At 44.0% G+C, this 19,127-nt stretch overlaps 2 protein-coding genes and 1 non-coding gene across 3 annotated transcripts; all 3 read right to left on the bottom strand.

Annotated features, from left to right (window-relative positions):
* Window positions 1-2,386: 2,386 nt before the first annotated feature.
* Window positions 2,387-13,226, bottom strand: TOMM20 (translocase of outer mitochondrial membrane 20). Its single transcript, XM_015857860.2, has 5 exons — window positions 12,969-13,226; window positions 10,197-10,243; window positions 9,672-9,753; window positions 9,258-9,400; window positions 2,387-8,107 (listed from the first exon to the last, which is right to left on the bottom strand). The coding sequence occupies exons 1-5, from the start codon at window positions 13,090-13,092 to the stop codon at window positions 8,063-8,065; spliced, it is 441 nt and encodes a 146-aa protein (XP_015713346.1). The 5' UTR covers window positions 13,093-13,226; the 3' UTR covers window positions 2,387-8,062.
* On the bottom strand, window positions 12,576-12,711 carry LOC116653288. The gene has a single exon (XR_004306857.1). It is a non-coding gene; the product is annotated as a small nucleolar RNA SNORA14 (small nucleolar RNA).
* Window positions 13,227-13,355: 129 nt separating the features above from the next.
* RBM34 (RNA binding motif protein 34) lies at window positions 13,356-18,628 on the bottom strand. Its single transcript, XM_015857829.2, has 11 exons — window positions 18,514-18,628; window positions 18,259-18,391; window positions 17,869-18,008; window positions 17,186-17,408; window positions 16,433-16,492; window positions 15,821-15,864; window positions 15,293-15,376; window positions 14,987-15,050; window positions 14,855-14,897; window positions 13,969-14,087; window positions 13,356-13,708 (listed from the first exon to the last, which is right to left on the bottom strand). The coding sequence occupies exons 1-11, from the start codon at window positions 18,552-18,554 to the stop codon at window positions 13,433-13,435; spliced, it is 1,227 nt and encodes a 408-aa protein (XP_015713315.1). The 5' UTR covers window positions 18,555-18,628; the 3' UTR covers window positions 13,356-13,432.
* Window positions 18,629-19,127: the final 499 nt, after the last annotated feature.

Below are 19,127 nucleotides of genomic sequence, written 5' to 3'. Positions count from 1 at the left end.
GAAAGAAAAAAACAGTTAATTTCCCCAAAATGAAGATAACCTGTGCCGCTCCAGTAAATCAATCTTACAGCAGCCTTTCTGCAAAAGCCCAGAGATCCTATTTGAATACTTTGATGACCACAAATACAACGATGACCTCTACTTTGTAGAGTATTTACAAAGTCCTTGCTGAATCAATCAACAACAAAGGTTGTATTGTCACACTGAGACCAAGCACAGAACACCTGGAATATTAACAAGAGGCGGGGAGGCAAAATTTGAACAGCAAATTGAAAACAGGAAAGGTCGTGAAGAATCCAAAGCCTGAGCAACTGCTGGCAGTGGCAGACCACAACCCATTTTCTTAAAAACTTTTATTTAAAACCAGGGAGACACAATTGATTTATTGAAAATGTGCTGCCCAAGGCAGGAGACATCGACCTGTGAAAAGATCTATCGTGCAATGACAGATATTAACAGGCCTGCTGAAAACTTCTGAGGACAACCCAGTAGAGAGAACACTGCCAGGCAGAGCCTCATAGCAAACAACATCCTGACAACAACCAAAATGAAGGGAGCAACTCTACACAGAAGCCAGATGTTTCCCCTGCTTCACATTTTTTGACAAAAAGGGGGGGATACTTTCTAATATCAGTATATTCCATCCCAGGGTCTCTGTGCTTTAGAAAACTAACCTGAATTACCAGTATGTACCATCCATGGTTGCCCAAAGAAAGAATCCAAGGCACTGAAGTGCTCAGCCCAAGCTCTCACTAAGAAACAGCCAGCCTGTTGATTCATGAAGGTGGCAGGCCGCACCTGTCCAGCCACCCAGCTTTCTGTACATACAGCTACCACACAGCCAGCCCCTGTTGGGCACATGTTTTTCTCCTTTCCAGATATCATCCCACAAGGAGAAAAAGGAGAGAACAGCCGCTCTGGTCAATAGATAACATCTGCTCTAAGCACGAGGGCTTTGAGCAATGGAGGCAAGCTGTCGAAAGTTGTGTTATTTGTAATGCAAAATGGCCAACACTAGGATACAAATTTCTTGCAGTAAAGCACTTCCCTGGTTTTCAACAATTTTATCAGTTCCACGTATTCACAGTTTGCAGTTCAACATACAGGATGGACGCTGACTCACTGCATTGATTTTGAGGCTGTTTGCTTATGCCCACATAACACCAATGTTCCATCATTTCCATTTGCATTGTGGGGTCACCAAAAGTAAGGCACTATGGCACAGAACCTAGCTTCTTTAAAGCAACTTCTGACAGAACAGTCAGAGTTCCTTTTAAAGTTGCTATCACACAGCAAGACAAATTCTGAAGGATTGCTTCTTATATTTGCAATGCAGAAGCTACCTATGAAATGCAGGACTACTGGCACTGCCAGCAGAATAATTAACCCAGTGCTGACAGTTCATGGTATTTGATTTCAGTATGGGGGATGGAGGCCGTTATGCCTCAAATATTTCCAACCATAAAGAGATGTTTAATGTTTGGGTTTGGTTTTTCTATGGTAGGTTCCATGATTTACAACCAGGTCAGCAGTTGGCTGAGGTCTGTTTTTTCCTGATAGCAACTAATACTGTTTACTCAACCAGTCTGAAAATAACACAGTGTAGAAAAGAAGCACATTTTGCAGCTATATACATAAATCAGCTCAACAAAACATCCACTCAATAAACAGCAAACCAAACAGACTTTCCTAGACCTTACCTTCACCCCTCCTGTTTCACTGTCCCCATGTCATGATCTCGGTAGCTTAGGTTTCCATAAGGAAGGGACCGTGCAGAGTAAGTTACAGGATCAGGAGCACAGACTGTGAGCTTGCAGAGGCACAGACTCCCTCTTGACAGATTCTTCACAGTGTCACACACATCTCTGCTGACACAGAAGTAATAACATTTTCATGCTAAGAATTCTGCCAGGGCTAATGGCCGGTAGATGACATCCCAACAGAGAAGTAAAAAAGAGACCATAGCTTTGTCATACAACTTCTAACATAAGCCAAGGGGCCTGTTAAAGCTCAGAACTCTAGATGGAGAGAGAAAAGCAAACGGAAAACAAACAGCAACTCTTCATGTTTATGCAAATTCAGCCGAGCGCCATTATAGCAAGCTGGAAGAACTCAATAAACACAGAGGCCACAACCCAGGAATAGTTGGGGTTTCTCTTCATTATATACACAAAAGCTTCCATCTCCTTCATTCTAAGAGTTGATATACTTCACTTACAGGACCAAGCAATCACAACACCAGGTCAGCGTGCAGTGAAGGTAAATGTCCAACAAAACCAAACACAGTTCCCATCAATAATGAGATACTGGTATGAACTGATTAAGCATGTACTATCAATTAAAAACACCAGCGGACACTTTCTCAAAGAACATGCTTGCTCAGGAATCCCTTTTCTCCATTTCTCCATTTAATTAGTCATTGCATTATAATTAACAAATTCATGCAATAATCATTGTCATTTTAATCATCACAGCGGAAAGTACATTACTTCTAATTAAACATTTTAAATACAACAAGAGATGCTAATCAGGTTGTTCCAGAGCTCCAGGAAATGCTCTTTTACATACATGCCAAAGCGGGCAAAGATTTGTTTGTTACAGCAAATTTCTGTGTCTTTCAGGCTACCTTAGAGGGTGTAACACATCCAGATTGACCTAAGGACAGAAAAGCCTGGTTTGCAGAGATGGTTTTTTTTATTAAACAGCTCACTTTCTCCAGGTACTTGCTATGCTTTAAGCAGGCTCTGAAATATTTCGTAATAACCAGAGAAACGTCTAAAAAATGCCCACCGATGGATAATACAGAGGCTGAATACTTCCATTTACACGTACAGTACCAACACATACCTCCCTCTGCAAACACAACCATGAAGCACAGAAACAGCACTTCAGACGTGCAGGAGTGGTTTATGATTTGGTCTTAAGCCAGAGTGCCATTCTGCTACTAATAGCTGCCTCCTAGGCACTGAAGAGCCAACCAGCTCCTCCGTGTCAGCTACAGGATTGCACCAGAACTGCACCCTAATGCCAACAGTTTGGTTTTTTGGGGGGAAAGGTGGGAGGGAAGTGGGAGGTGGTTAACCCCACCTCCAGGGTAAAGCCATATTTTTCTCTCCCACCCCTACTGCAGCTGACAGCTCTCATTTCACTCAGGCTAACAAAGCTTATCCAGAGAAATCACATCTGAGCAGGGGGGAATCCTTCTATGACATGTCAGGGAATGACATGCAGTTGCATTTTCTGGTGTGGTTTAAGCTGCACAACGCAGGTGGCTTCCCTATATACCTGGTTTGGGCTGAGGGATGCAGAGGAAGGGAAATGACTGTAATTATTTCACCACAACAAACGTCTGGGGATTTAAAGTGCCAAAATTGGGTGTCAGTAGAAACAGATGCCACACTGCTGCCCCCACTGGCCCTGTACTGTACACTGTATGAAATCTGTTTGGACAAAATGCTGCATTGCAACACCCTTCCAGACGTGAAGATTCTGAAAACTGGGATTTTGCAGGATTGTTCTGAGCTTACACAGAACAGATGTGCAAAACTGCCCTCTGCTGTTTAGACTAAGACCTGCTCAAATAAATGATAGTATGACCAAATCGGTTTTTCACAGTCCTAAGGGCCCAAGGTGCGAAGAGGCAGAATTACCTGGCAGCTGCTGTTTCCTGTCTCCACGCAGTGTAGAAATTTGATATTTGAAAGCCACATGAGCTATATTGCAGCAACACCTTTAGGAGCATCAGCACCCCATTCGGTGACCATAGCAGAATGGGTGAGTCCCAGTGACATTCTCATCCCAAAGACAAGGAGACAAGAACATCCTCAGAGCACAAAGGAAATGATGGTAACTGAGCAAGAGCTCCAAGACACATATCTATCAAGCCACTAAATCAAGGCCTGACCTTCACAAACCAGGGACTGGAACTACACCTCTAAATACAAAAGCTTAGAGCGTACAAGCCTTTAGGAATTCATGCTTGTTAGGTTACAGCAGTGATCAGGAAACAGAGGGTAGTCACCTCGTCTAATGACAGACAGTATACGATGTTAGGGTAGCACCTGTGAGCCCCTATTTCAGGGAGGTGAGAACCCTGACTTTCCTTTTAAGCACAAACAGAAAGTCTTGTATTTGGAAAGAACCTGCACATGACTTAGGCTCTAGTAAGCAGAGCAGCCTGGTATGGAAATATCACAGAAGGGCCGGCTGTTTTCTGTGGCTTCATTCATAAATTCATACACAGGACGTGACAGAACAGCACTGAATGCCCACATCTTTGGGAAGCTCCGTTTTGGTACAACTGCAGAGAGCAAGTACACCAGAAGCTCAGCCTCTGCAGTGCCTAAAAGCTACTCATCCTTATGTATTAAGCACGTTTCAGCTCTTTGCAAGACAGACTTGTGGTCAAATATGACTGCTATGCAGAGAGGTTATTTTTTCAGTCCTACCCCAGACAAGAACATAAATCTGCACTGGTCAGTGTAAGCATACAAACTGAAAGCCAGACCAAGACTTGGGTACAATAGAAACCTTGAAGAAATCATATTCTTCACACCAACCCCTTTCATACCTACATTGTTGAAAAAACTCAGCTCAGGTGAACCATTCAACGCGCCTTTGAAACACAAGAAAAGCACTTAGTGACCACTTCAAAGACTCCCTCCTTGACGTTTAACTCACATTAATTTTAACACGATGGTCATGTAGGGCTAGTGTTGAGCCTAAGGGACTTTCAACACACCACCACCAGATGTACACATGAAATTTTAGGAAGAGTCTTCTGGGTGCATAAATAGATTGAGCTTCACTTTGCTGATGGTTTCCTAACCTCCTACACAGCAGGACTAGGGCTGGGATTTCACCTTTTTAGAAGGGCAGCAGTAATATTCTGTCATACCTCAGGGTAAAGCAATCAGTGCCAGATGATTCAGTGTGTGCCTGATCCTGCTACCTAAAGAACTTAATGGTGAAACATCAAAGAAAGATAGCTCTGCACAACCATTAAAGTAGCTGTTGGTTGTAGGTTGTTAGAAGTTGTTGTCTTTTTTGCTATAAAAGCTGTCAGAGAAGCTTGTAACAGGTGAAAGGAGACTTCCTAGCGTAAAATTATCAGACCTCCATTACGAGAAATTCTGAGTGGTCACATACATTGAAACCAAGAGCCTCATTCCTGGAGCACTACAGAGCAGAGAATGGTTCCGAGAGAAACAGCAGCCTTACCTGCAGCGAAGCACATTTACAGACATTATTTACCAGCAGCTGGGAGCTCACCAGCATCAAATCCACAATTAAATAGTTCACCTCCACCTTTTTTTGAATTGCAAAGGTAAAAAGGAACACAGTACTGTGTATGGCTAAGGCAACAGCATTACTGCTATTGATGCAATAAGATACATCACTTCCACTGTATGTTCAATGACCTGCACTTTGCTCATGACTAAAACAAGTTGTAAATTAGAGCCTCTGACATCTGTGTGCTGTGCATGCTGTTACAACAGCAGGAGCCCACCACTGCTGGAGCAACATCCAATTCCCAACCTAGACACTGTCTTTCTTTTTAACCAGCTTTCATCAAGTTTTACCTTCAGTTTTTAGGAAAATAAAAAATAAAATAAAACAAAAATCAGTCTTATTCAAAGATTCAAAAATGACACCTTCCCACCCTATTAGCCAAGGCACTCAAATCAGGTATCAGAGCTTGCATCAACATACTAGCCAGGTACTTTGGGATTATAACATTTGAGAATACACTGGTCCTTCTTAAGGCTTCCTTGTCTAAAAATTTCAATCATATCCAGTTTTGCAGGATTGAGAAAACTAAGAAGGTTTAAAGTAGTACAGGTACCTATAAGAGCTATTAAAGCAATGAACTTCTGTAGACACAATTGGACTATTGCAGAGTCTTCCATCAAAGGAACTGACGGGCAGATTTGCTAAAATACTTAGTTCGGAAAAGCACTGCTGTAAGCTAAACTGTGAATTCAAAGTTATACCAACATTATAGCAAAGAGCACAAAAACTGTTCAGTCTAAAGGGAGAGTGCCTTATGTTATTTGGGTTTTAAGGAAGCTTAATCTACTTGAAGAAGCTAAAAGGTGAACCTAAAAGATCTCACTGTGAAATTGCCGCCACCACTAAGGACAGAAGGTAAAGATTCTGTCAGCATCATCTATGAATTTTTCCAAACTTTTAAAATTAAAATGCAAAGGGAAAAGTCCTCCAAACATTCCAGCTGCATCCCAGAAGCAAAGGACCTTCTATTGCTTCACAGTATATGTATGAAATATCTCATGTGCAGCATAACTTTGTATCTCTAAGACAAATTAAAAGAGGAAAACAGTCATTGTCACCTGAAGACAAAGACTAAGTTTTACTTCTATCTTATGGCACCTAAACAACAACAAGACCAAATTACAGTCATCTGTTCAAGAAATTTTGTTCCTACCAGCCATTAACTTCAATATTCTTTCCATTCCGAAAAGACTCAGCAGCAGCTCAAACTTCATGAAGCTGTATTTTAAGGAATTAGTGGGGAAATTTCTCCTCCATAGCAAAAAGAATTGTCCAAGCTGATGGACTCAGCAAGAACCATTCGTACTCCCAAGTTTTGGTACGTGACAAGCGGGTGACCACAAACCTGCCACATAACAAAGACTCTGAGAGGCTCTTTCTAAAACTGAGACCTGTTTTGGAAGAATTTGCCTTTACAGAAACTTACAGCAGGATGGAGAGAGAAAGATAAATGGGAATGCTAGACAGAGCGCCATCAGAGTCTCTCTCTTCTACTCAGACTATGCCAACCAGTACATTTCTAGTAACAGCACCACTAGACCAAAGAATTGTTCTCTTCATGAAACTGAAACAAATCATAATGCCAGAAATATTAAACCACATTTTTAATTGCTTTTTTTTTTTTTTCCTGCCTCCATAGTGGCCTCAGCACAAAAACACAAAATGGCGGCAACCAGTCTGCTCTGATCTGAAATTCAGAATATCCTAGCGAGGGAAAACGAGTAGTAGAAGAATACTGAAAACACATTTCAGTCTGTATTTTTTCCTTGTTTTCTCCACATACTGACATTCTACGTCTTCCCAATTCCAGCATTTCCAGCTAGTTTAGCCTGGAGATGGCACCATCTTACCTTTGTAACTTGAATAAGCACAAAAAAAATTCAAGCCAAACACCGAGGACTGCTAAATAATTTCTCTCGAGAATCAGAGCCTGAAATGTTAATTATCTTACAAGAAGGTAAAACGCTTTCCAAATAAAAATAAAAACTCTTTGTGCTCTTAACATACACCCAAGGTTCTATTCTAAACAGTTTTACTTCACGCATCTACTTAACAGAAGTTCCCTGGTGGCAGATTTGGTTTTGACATGCTTCACTACAGGCGTTACTGTTCCTGACAAATACATCTCTCGTTCTCCCAGCAGCTAAGTCACCTATTACCGTTTTGATTTGCATTTCTTTTTGACGTGGCCAGTTACAGTTTAAACGATCACATGCCTATTTTCTCAGGGAATGACTTGAGGTTTTGAATTAACTAAAAGCACTGGAAGACCAGCCATAACGCTTTTGGTTTCATTAAACGCTGTTATTTTTTAGACCATTTGCTCTGCTCTGACACCCAAACGTTCTGAAATTCAAAGTAGTGCTATAGGGACACACGAGTGTGGATAAATCTTTATTGCCATAACTTCTTTTCTTTAATTTTTTCTTTTTTTTTTTCTTCAAAAAATGAGCATTGGGTTTTCAATAGCTTTTAGTTTTACGTCTTTATATGTACAACATCACAACTGCATCTTTTAATAATAATGAAGTTAGTGATACTTTGATAACTCAACACAGTGTATTTATAAAATGAATTTTTATCAAAATACACTTTTCACTGGGATAATAAATAAAATCCTGTGAAACCCACCTACACAAAGTTAATTTTAACTCCGGTAGAACCCGATGTGGTACACAGTCCATAACTACTATGTTTGCCCCTTTAACCCCCTACTGATGCTCATCTTCTGGGGTAAGAAAACACTTTTTCCCCCTGTTGTGGTGTGAACTCATTCAACATCATCTTCAGCCAAGCACTGTGCACTTACAATTCTCTGCAAGAAGGAGAAAAACTCATTCACCATTACATAAAATTGACAGTAGGCAATTGATTATCAAGCAATGTAATTTTACACTGAAAATTAAGCCGTGTGATTACTGAGATACCTGATTAATGATAAAACTGTAATCTATTCGGCATAAGGTCTCTGTAGAAATAACACACTGTGCAATACCTACCGAGGCTGAAGTCAGATAAACAACATCTTATCAGCCTCAAGTGATGACTCAAGTGATGCGGCTCTGGGCAGCCAGGTCTGGTGGTTGATGATCCTGCCCATAGCAATGGGAGTTGAAACTAGAAGATCACTGCAGTCCTTTTCAACCCAGGCCGTTCTATGAACCACTCTATGACCTATATGGTTTTTGGTTTCTTTCATGAAATATTTTTATTCCACTGCTTCCTTTATATCTCACTTAGCTGGTGCTTTTCAGTGCTTTTAGTAGCAACTAGAATCTTAAACTTCAGTGTAACCACACCTGAGCTGTAATGACAGCTGACTGATAAACACAGTATCTGCTGCATGTGAGGCAACATCCTAAGGGAGCTCCCTTGCACTTCCTAGAATGATTTATTCTAGGACAGGTTCTCTTGCTGGCAGATTATCAATGTTACCTGCACAGTAATCAGTCAACACAGAAGTGCATTTTATATACATAGCTACCAGCAATTTGATCACCGGGAAAACCTTCCAAAACTGTCAGGAGTTTTGGTGTTAACATTCCATGTTGATATATTAATTCTGATGAACTTGTATAGCACTTACAGATGGTAACATGTCATTAAAAAGCTGAGATTCAAGACCCAGTACAAGGAAGTCACCTTTTTTTTCAGATCCAACTTCCATCTGGGAAACAGTGGATCCACTTATGCGATAAGTCGCCCAAAGTTGTCTCTACTTTGAGTTGCTTAGCATACTCTATGCACAGAGAATTTTTCTATTCCCATTTTAACCTGTTTGCTCTGAAGCCATTCAGTATTTTCCATACGTTCCCACATTTCGTGTTCCAAGTGAAAGACCTTTTTATCTAACTGAACATTTAAGAAAACCAGATCATAAAAACCAACACCCAAGGCTAATGTAGCACATGACAGAAGCAGCTCAATTACCTTCCAACCTCAACAACACGGAGTGTTTCACATACCTGGCTTATTGTAGGGAGCTTAGTTAGAAGCATTTGAAACACTGGTGGTGGAAGAGTCTGCTGTAGAACTTGTAGTAGCTGCTGCGGCTGCCCACACACAGCAATGGCATTGGTCAAGTGATCCACACCTTTCTCATATTCACCTGCATGACAAATCATAACGTTTTGAAAACAAACCTCTTCCACAGCATGAAGTGTTTACATAAAACATCCACCAACAGTGGCTTAAACTACTTAGAATCAAACCGCATTTCTTTTCTCCTCCCTGCTTGAATCTTTGAACACAGAAGGATAGAAAAGAGCAATCAAACCTAAGAAAGGATCTCTTGACTCCCAAATGACAGAAATCTTGTAAAAGGTTAAAAAGAAAAGTTATTCTTTCAACTTACCCTTCAAAAGGAATTAAGCTATTACCTTGAGCTAGTAGCTCCTCCCCAAGCTGGATCTCCTCAAGAAAAAACTTCTGAACAGCTTCAGCATCTTTCAGATCAGGCAGCTGTAACACACACAGTAAAACTGAAGCTGGCCCATAAGCCTCAGTTAATAATTCAGCAGAAAATGTTCTCAGCCAAAACCAAACAAATGCAGCCGTATTTTTACAAGGAAACTCAAAAAAGAATGATAAGCATCACCACTAAGTTAAACATATGCAGAGCAGTACTGAAAATCAGACTCAAGTCTCCAGTCATCGCATTATGCAGCCATAGAGGGATGGAGTCTGAAATAGCTCTTCCATCTGACTCGAAAAAGGGATGACACATTTTCATATGGTTATTCATGGTAGCTTCAATAAAATATTTAAAGACTGCATACCTGTGGAAGGGTTTGTAATGTGGGGATCAAAACAGACAAGCTGCCCTCTACACAAACCTCAGAAGCAAACCTGGTACAGACAAAACATTATTCAAAGCAGCACTGCATTACTGAACACGGCATTACCTTGGAAAGCCCTGCTCTCTCTTTGGCAAGCTTCTGTTTCTTCCTTCCTATAAGAACAAGAACACGTGGGTTTTAATTTGCTGTTTAAGAAGACTTTGGATGATAGTCGTAAAAAGTGAAGGAGTCAAAGTTAATTTCAAAACAAGACAACGTTAATGTATTCCAAATACTGAGGACTAAGCACAAGGATGCAACCTGCTCTCTGCCATAGAGCACCACTCAGAGGTCTAATGAGGGCTGGCACATTGATTCAGAATGGTGACTCCTCTCCTGCTGCTTACCCTCAACACCAGCTGTGCCGAGCCCATACTCGCATATACCTCGTGCACTACATAAGCACTGAGAAGTAAAGGGAATTAAGCTAATACAGGATTTTTCTACATGAATTTCCAGCAATCACAAGCCGCAGAAGAACTGCCTACAAGGCCAAGCTGCCCAGTGTTGAGCCACATTCATTCTGAAATACACCAGTGCGCCACCAGCAGAACTGGCAGCTGCTTTACTTTAGCAGAAGTTTGGGAACTAGTTACATAGGAGCAGGATCTCATTGTCCCCAGCAAAAGCATTAGCAGAGTATGCATTCCTGAAACTAAGTGAGGAGAGCAAGCGGTGCCAGATGGAACAAACATTTACAGGCTTAATCACTCAACCTGAAGACATAAAGATGGGATGCAACAGAAAAGTGCAGCATTCCAGCACAGCTAGTGCAATTAGAACGATACATAGCTTGTTTTTAATGCAATCAGACAGGTACAACAATATTTTGTGGTAGTGGTTATTCATACAAGAACAGCAGCACAGGAGCCAGTCCCACAAAAGCAGAGACCATTCACCTCTTCTAATCTCATCCGCTGTGCAGGAACTGACCGGCTCCCAGTGTTTAAAGCTTTACTGTCCTTTGGCCCCAAGACTAAGTACCAAAACTAGGAACAAAAAGCTAACGCAAGAATGCTGCACCTACTAAATAAACAAGTTTAAGACACCTGGAAAACCAAAGTCCAGTTCTTGCAGACTCACTAAATTGGTCATCTCCTGAAATCTGAATCTGGCCACTTTGCTTTGACTTACTACGTGCCTTCGCAATGCAGACTTTGGTCCTGATGCTGCTTAAACAAAGGGATGTCAAATACAACCAGGATGGCACAAGCGTTATCAGTTCTTAGTTTGTCAGCTGGTATTTGACCAAATGCAGCAGGCAACCAATCCTCCGATACATGGGAGCCCTGTCCCCAACAAGCTCTGCTGATGCTGTGTTAGAGAGGCTGAGAAAATAACCTCATCCTAAGAACACCACTTGACACGACCTGCTCTAAACAGCACATCTTCAGCCAAGGAACTGCAACTGGCTACTACACTCCATCCTGTTCCACAGATGAAGCTTTGGCACCCAGCAGTAAAAACATTGTCACAATCACCAGGTCTCTGATTGCACCTGGGAAATACAGTAAAGGAAAAGTTACAGTACTGAAAAACAACCAAAAGCCCTGAGCATTCTCTAAAGCCTTACAACTGAAAGCTGCCCGGTCAATTGTGTCTGAGGATCTCTACCTTCCAGTTCTGTCTTCCAATAACAGCCACTTCATATCAAACCATGACAGACTGAACAAGCTCAGCTCCCCCCTCCTTTCTTCAGAAGAGAGGTGCTCCTGCCCTCTGCTTACCTTCATGGCCCTCCTCAGGAGCTCCAATGGCTCAGCATCAATGCAGCCCATTATTCTGCCAAAACCCAGTTTTTCTACACAAGACAAATAGCAGCCTGCTATGCTGAAATCTGCCAACCTTGCACTGCGGGGACAAGAAGTACCTGGAGGACAAACAACTGCTCCCTGCTGCGATCACGAGCAACATCTCTTTTGTCAGTGAAGGTACCGATCACTTTCTGGTTACTTGCTAGGAAAATTTACTTTGAGAATGATTTCTGACCTTCAGCTCAGAGACTGGACAAACACACCTACCATCAGGGTAAGGTCAACCCAGTATGCAGCTCTCAGCCTGCTTCTTGTTATTCAAACACAGAATCACAGAATTGTAGGGGATGGAAGGGACCTCTAGAGATCATCGAGTCCAACCCCCCTGCCAAAGCAGGCTCCCTACACCACATCACACAGGTAGGCGTCCAGGCAGGTCTTGAATATCTCCAGAGAAGGAGACTCCACCACCTCCCTGGGCAGCCTGTTCCAGTGCTCCATCACCTTCACCATAAAGAAGTTCTTGCGCACATTCGTGCGGAGCTTCCTATGCTGTAGTTTCATCCCATTACCCCTAGTCCTGTCCCCACGCACTACTGAAAAGAGACCAGCCTCACCACTATGGCTCCCACACCTTAGGTACCTTACAGAACTAAACGTAAAGCTTCCTCAACCGCTCAACCACGTATTTCAATGTCGAAGACGTGAAATAACACGGAGCCACAGGACAGGAGCTCCGCATTTTGGATGAATCCCCGTTTCGCTCTGGCATTCGTTCTTACTCCCGGCAGCCAGCAGTGCAGCTACCAGGAGGGGTTGGAATGCGGCCGGTAACACGCCCCAAGGCCGCCGTGAGCTCAGGCCTCAGCGCAGCGGCAGCTTCGCTATGAGACCGCAGCTTTATCCCACCGCCGCCACGTGAAGCGCAGCAGCGCCAGGCCCCGCCTGAGCCTGCGGGGCAGCGGGAACAACCACAGGCCGCGCTGCCGGCACCGAGGCCATAAGGGCCGTGATGGCCGGGGGCGCTGCGGAGCCGCCACGCGGGAGCCTCGCCGTGCGGGGGAGGGGCGGCCCGGACACTCACGCTCCCGCAGCCGGTTCTTGAAATTGGGGTCGCTCCTCCTCTTGCGGTCGAAGTAGATGCAGTAGCCGATGAACAGGGCCCCGCAGAGCCCCGCGGCGATGGCGCTGGTCTTGCCCACCATCATGGTGCCCGGCGCCGCGGGGAAGGAGCCGCCGCCCCCGCGCTCCGCAAGGCCGGCACCGAGATCCGCAGGCACCTTGGGGAGAGCGGGCGGCCAGAAAGGACCCCGCCTCGCTTCCGCTGCGTCATCGGAACGCGACGGAGGGCGCCTACCGCAGTGCCTGCCGCCACAGCAGCGCCTGCCACCCGTGAGCCGTTCTGAGCTACCGCAATGCACGGGAAAAGCGATCTTAGTACATCAAGGACACACACAGCTCACAACCCAACGCCATTCTGTACATAGGCTTTATTAAAAAGAACTAACTTCTCTTTTTGTAACACAGACGGGGGTGCTGTTCAAAAGGCTATTTCTTTTTCCCCCCTTTCTTTTTAGCAATACTTTTCAGTCTCTTGGCCTTAGCGCTCTTTTTGGCTGGATTGGCTTTTTCGCCCACAAATGAATCATTGGAGCCTCTCTTGCTTTTCGCTGTGTGTTGAGCTTTGTCCTTACGGCCACCGGACCCACTGGTGCTGCTCTTCTGTGCCGCTTTGTCCTTCTCACCGCAGCGTTTCACACGCAGCTTTCGGCCCAGCAGCTCCGAGTTGTTGAGCTTCAGAGCCAGGTGTACAGCGTCCGTGTTCTGCGGGAACACACCAACATTTAGAAAGCAGCACATCCAGCCAATGACCTCCAAACATAGGGCTGCCTTTCTTTGGTTTCAATGGGCAGGATTTACAACAGAGAGCGCCCGACCGCCTTTACTTGCATAATGTCACCTCTATTCAGAAGCACACACACACCTACAGGGCTTATGCATGCGGCCGTTTAACATCGCATAGGTACTGAAAAAGAAAAGAGTAATTCCCAACTCAGATGATGAGAAATGACACTGGTACGTACCTCAAACAGCACGTACCCGAAGCCTTTGCCCATGCCGCTCTGCCTGTCGCGCACAATTCGCACCGCCACTACAGCTCCGCAGTCGGCAAAGTGCTCTCGCACGGCGCTGTCACTGATGTCTGCAGGCAAACACAGCAAGACACGTCCCTTCAGAGAGACAGCTTTAGAAGCACAGCCTACATCCAAACATTTTACCTTTACCAACTCAGGCACACAAGCATACATTTAAATACATGAAATTGTTTAAGTTAACAGTGCAGATGGTGTGGAGATTCTAAGCCATCACTGTGTATGATTTGCAAGCGGCTTACAAATGCTGATCCTTGAAGACTTCATGTAAGGACTGTTACCTTGGACACTCATCGATCCCTGAGGGTGATCCCTTCATTTACTCAGAAGCAGATGAATATTCAATAAGCACTGACCCGAACTACACAGCAAGCACCTCCACTCAGCTAACAACTCCCAGCAAACAGCTGCCCAGACAGTCACTCATCCTGTGGCTCACAGATGAGCATCAAAATTAGAAGCTGTCCCTAAGTGTCACTCAAAGTGGTTCACAAATCCAAGCGTGCATTTGGCATTTTATTAAGCTATGACATATGCAGCTCAGTCGTATTTATTTAAGAAACATGAAGTAACAATAGGAAATAAAAGTGCTCGCAGTGCTAGAAATACAACAGAACAAAACCATTCACGTGCAATTTCACCCACTGAAAGCTTCCCCTTTGGGTGTCTCTGTCAAAAAACAGAAGCGCTATTTTAAAAGGTCCCAACAAACAATAGTTATCTAACTAAACAAGGTACCCTAAACAATAAGAGAATCCTCACGTCAGCATATTCCATAAGCATCAGCCAACAAGGCACGACGCTCCATTTTACTCACCATACGCGAGATTTCCCAGGAATACAGATCGCTTGTTGTCATACTAAAAAAAACAAGGAAGAGATTTAAGGCCATTAAGTCTTGTTACAGCAAAACGCAGAGCGCTGAGTTTTTGCATCACGCGCTACCTACCGAACTGTCTTTTGATGCGCTGTCAACTCTGATGTGAAATCCACTAGCGACTTCTGCTCCGTTTCTATTGCAGTGAAAAGAAAAAGAAAAGTTCTTAAAATGAAATGGTGAAGCATGACTTCATTGACAATGTCACGCTGTCACCTTTTTGCAACAGGCACATTTACTTTGAGTAAAAAAATTTATGAGTTTGAAACACCATCTTTATTTTCGTACAAGCAAAAAAACAGGAGGCAGATTACATTTATCTTTAAACACTGCATATCTGCCTTCTCAACAGGCACAAGGAACAAAGCTGAGACTTACTTTTGTAGAGCCTTAACAGCAGCATTTTCTTCTTTAAACACAACGTAAGCATTAATGTACTTTGCGTTAGGATGAATCTTACGCCTGGAAGAGGAAAAAGACCCTTTTTAAACCATTGTGATATACTGTGCACAAGCACTTCTTGTTAAACACGGTGACATCTCCCCAGTTTTGCACACAGCAGCAACTTCAACTCTTATAAAGCATATTCTGACAGAGTCCCACTGCACATCTTACACAGCCTGTGTACGCACCCCAGTTAAGCACCTCAGCTCATAAATACACTCAAAGGAATCAAAGACAATTTCTGTCTACCTCCCTCCTAAAGTATAAGGAATGCAATCTAACATTATTACTTACTGCTACACTAGGCTTATCATTCCTTATTGCTTATACACTAAGGGGCGTTGTGGAAATCAAAGAAGCAAAAGACAAAAAAAGGAAACAGCAGAACAGTGAGCAACAAACACACGAAATAAACATTCTGCCTTTGAAAAATAAAGCATGAAACTCAGAAGCAGAACCTACTTGATGGCTGCTAACCTTCTGGATACAGTATCTTCTGCTGGAACCTCCAAGACAAAGAAAGCTTTCATTAAGCACGGTGACAACATATCACAACTCTCTGTCCTCGAAGGGAAAGTCAAACACCACCCCACTCAGAGTTATGTAGCCAGTACACTGAGCAAATGGATCTTCATGATGATCTACAAATATCTCAGAACTATACAGCTTGCTTTGGCCTGGTCTGTTATGTTTCTTAAGTCCCAAGACAACGATCTTCACCTGTTCTATACTGTACACAGACTTACAATGAATAAGCCTTTGCTGCTGTAATTTAAAAACAGCTAAATAACCTTAATTAAATTAACCTAAATAAACTTAACCTTAGTTAAATCAGAAATAATAAAGGCCTTCCCAGAGAAAAACTACAGCTTTGACGGTACAAACTGTTGTTACAAGAAGAATATGTGATGAAAGGAAAGGTGTCTCTGCAGTAGTATCACCAGTGCTTCTTCCAAGGTAGAATACACCCACCTAAACCTGCTTCTGAATTCAAACAAAGATACAAGCCTTAGGAATGGTATCCCGTAAGGTCAGAAAGGCAGATACCACATAACATCAGGGGAAATAACGTACCACGGAACGGAACCGAATGGATTCTATTGCTCCATATTCTTTAAAAAGAGACTTCAGCATCTGAACAGAAAACAGAACAGGTGGTCAGTGTATTTCTGCATCCCGACAATAAGAATTATTGTTGAGCATGTACTGCTAAGATGGTTCTTATATTATTTTCACTTCACTCATGCAAGGTATGTCAACAGGCTACTAAAAACATGCCGGCAACTTGCAACTATGCCTGTGTTTTCCATAGCCACTTCTTATTGTATGGACTGCCAAAACTGAATTAATACCCCTAACTAATGAGGATGGTATAAATTTAAAACACATCACATAAAATCTGAAGTATTATTTGTATTCAAAATGAGCAGCAGGTTCCAACTTTGTACTTATAGCTCTCGTTTATTACATAGATTGTAGTTGAAAGGGAAAGTTCTTCACAGAAAGAGAGGTGAGGTGCTAGCACAGGCTGCCCAGAGAGAATGTGGATGCCCCATCCCTGGAGGTGTGTGAGGCCAGGTTGGATGAGGCCCCAGGCAGCCAGGTCTAGTATTGAATGTGGAGGTTGGCAGCCTGTAAAAAGCCCAACTCCACCACAACAAAAAAGACTAAGTCTGAAGGTTCCTAATAATGAGCATTATTTCCCACTTTCACGATAAGAAATTTTACTCATAAGCATGTGTGAGATCCCACGTGGAAACCTTCCCTTCAAACAAGGGCTGTCGTAACCTTGTTGGTTCCTTTAGCTGACAGACTCCACTCACGTACCTGAGCAGTGAAGCTGACAGGCAGATTTCCAACAAACACCGTTCTTTTGTTCTTCACCGTTTCTTCAGCCTCATTCTTCTTCTTCCCTTGTTTCACAGTTCTGCCCGTCCCTGCATTACCATCACTCTTGGCAACAGCACGAGCAGCCCGTTTTTTCTGCTTTGCTTTGCTCTCAAACAGCTTTTGCTCTTCCTCTTCATCTGCCTGTTCTAAAGCACCCTCCCTTATCAGAAAAAGACAAGAAAATTGTAACTGATGGGAAAGAACAGGACGTTTGATGTCAAAGAACTACAAGCTCTAAGAGGTTGCTATTCTAACGTTTTATTTTAAACTGTTACGCACAACGTAAATTTCCAAAGGTTATTATTTTTCCTATTGTGCATAAAATAAACATATCTGACCTTTAAGTAATACAGCAAACTATTTGCTGTCCCAGGCCATGGAATTCACTATGCGATAACTCGGCCTGCAGCCCTGCCAGCGCTCTGATGGGGGGCTTTGGTTCCACAGGCCCCTATAGGCCTGTCTCTCTATAGACCTGCCTCTATAGCAGGAATGTGAAGTACTCAATACCTTCTGGCGCAAACTATTTGACACTTCCACAAGCTGCTTAAAAGCAGTACTTTAAAGCACAAGGAGAACGATTTCTTCAATCCCTCTTTAAGAAGGTACCATCTACACACCTCGCTGCCACCTTCTCCTCTGCTTTTGAAAGCTCCTTCTTCCTGGTTTTCTTCACTTTCTTAGGAGGTTCTTCTGTGACAGACGAGCTCTGTCCCTCTGACAACCCCTCTGCTTCTGTACGCTTCCGTTTCTTATTTTCCTTTATAAGAAAAGCCAAAGCAAATGACTTGAGAAAGTTCCACCAACGCCCTACAGTAGTTTTACAGATTGTTTAGAACACCTATAACTCCTTCGATGCACAGAGGGGCACACACAGACCCCTTATGGCCGGACCAGCCGCCAAACCACACGCTGTGGGAGGTGGCAATTCGGGGCTATCGGAAACCCACTGTAAACTCTCTGACCGACATTTCCAACCCGGTTCCACGATCCCGTTGCGCAGCACTTACCCTGGGCACGGCCACCACCACGGGCGGCGGGGCGGCGGAGCGAAACAGCCCCGCCAAGGGCCGAACCGCCGCCGCCCCGCCCGAAAAGAGGCTGCCGACCACCTGCCCCACCACGTAGTCCCCGCACAGGGCCCTGCACAGGAGAGCGGCGTCAGCGGTCGCCCCGCAACGGCCGCTCCGCGGGGCAAGGCGGCCGCGCGGCGGGAGAAGGGGAGGGAACGGGAACGGGACGGGGCAGAGCGCGAGGTAACGCACCCGCCGGGAGGAACAGCGGCTCCTCGGAGCGCCGCCATCATGGAGAAGAGGGGGCGGCACTTCCCGCGGCCGCACGCAATGGGCGGTGCGCTGTGACGCCGACATGGGGGAGGGCGCCGCAAAACCGTGTTTATCCAAGAACCTTCGACTTAATTGAGCAGCAAGGAAGCGTGGGGAGGCAGCTGAATGAAGAATGTGTCCATGATTTCATGTTGAGTAAATAAAGCTTCACATGTAGAGCAGGAGGTAGCAGTTGTAGACCTGGCGCTGAAGCAGAGCTGACATAGTAGCAGCAAGCAGAAGGCTGAGTAAACCCAACTGCCCAGACGCACTGCCCGGTTAAAGCAATACCAGCTCCTGGTATATATACCTTGTGACTCCTGGAACTAAAGGCAGAACTGAGCCATCATAACTCCGATTCTCCTAAATATTTATGGTACCTTTCAAGTAGCCCCACTGAAGCTACTTAAAATTGCCCCCGGCGGTCTCAAATCATAGCAATCATTAACAATCTAAGTGTCCAGAGCCTGTTTGTCAGTTATTTGCCATTGACCAGCCTCAGTGGCAATCCACCATTTTACAAGTGCAACTATTCTGGACAAAGGAAGGAAGGC

The sequence above is a fragment of the Coturnix japonica genome, chromosome 3 (assembly GCF_001577835.2).
Source record: "Coturnix japonica isolate 7356 chromosome 3, Coturnix japonica 2.1, whole genome shotgun sequence".
Classification (NCBI taxonomy): Eukaryota; Metazoa; Chordata; class Aves; order Galliformes; family Phasianidae; genus Coturnix; species Coturnix japonica.
This window is presented reverse-complemented; position numbering and strand designations above follow the sequence as displayed.

Excerpts from the sequence above, each read along its gene's own strand:
- TOMM20 (XM_015857860.2), bottom strand. The coding sequence starts at position 13,092 with ATGATGGTGGGCAAGACCAGCGCCATCGCCGCGGGGCTCTGCGGGGCC. Across the intron at positions 9,754-10,196 it reads AGAGAGCAGGGCTTTCCAAG|CTGCCTGATCTGAAAGATGC; the intron begins GTAATGCCGTGT and ends TGTGTGTTACAG. Across the intron at positions 9,401-9,671 it reads GGAGGAGCTACTAGCTCAAG|GTGAATATGAGAAAGGTGTG; the intron begins GTAATAGCTTAA and ends TTTGTCATGCAG.
- RBM34 (XM_015857829.2), bottom strand. The coding sequence starts at position 18,554 with ATGATGGCGGCGCTCCGAGGAGCCGCTGTTCCTCCCGGCGG. Across the intron at positions 15,377-15,820 it reads AGAAGGTTAGCAGCCATCAA|GCGTAAGATTCATCCTAACG; the intron begins GTAGGTTCTGCT and ends TTCCTCTTCCAG. Across the intron at positions 14,898-14,986 it reads GCGCATCAAAAGACAGTTCG|TATGACAACAAGCGATCTGT; the intron begins GTAGGTAGCGCG and ends TGTTTTTTTTAG.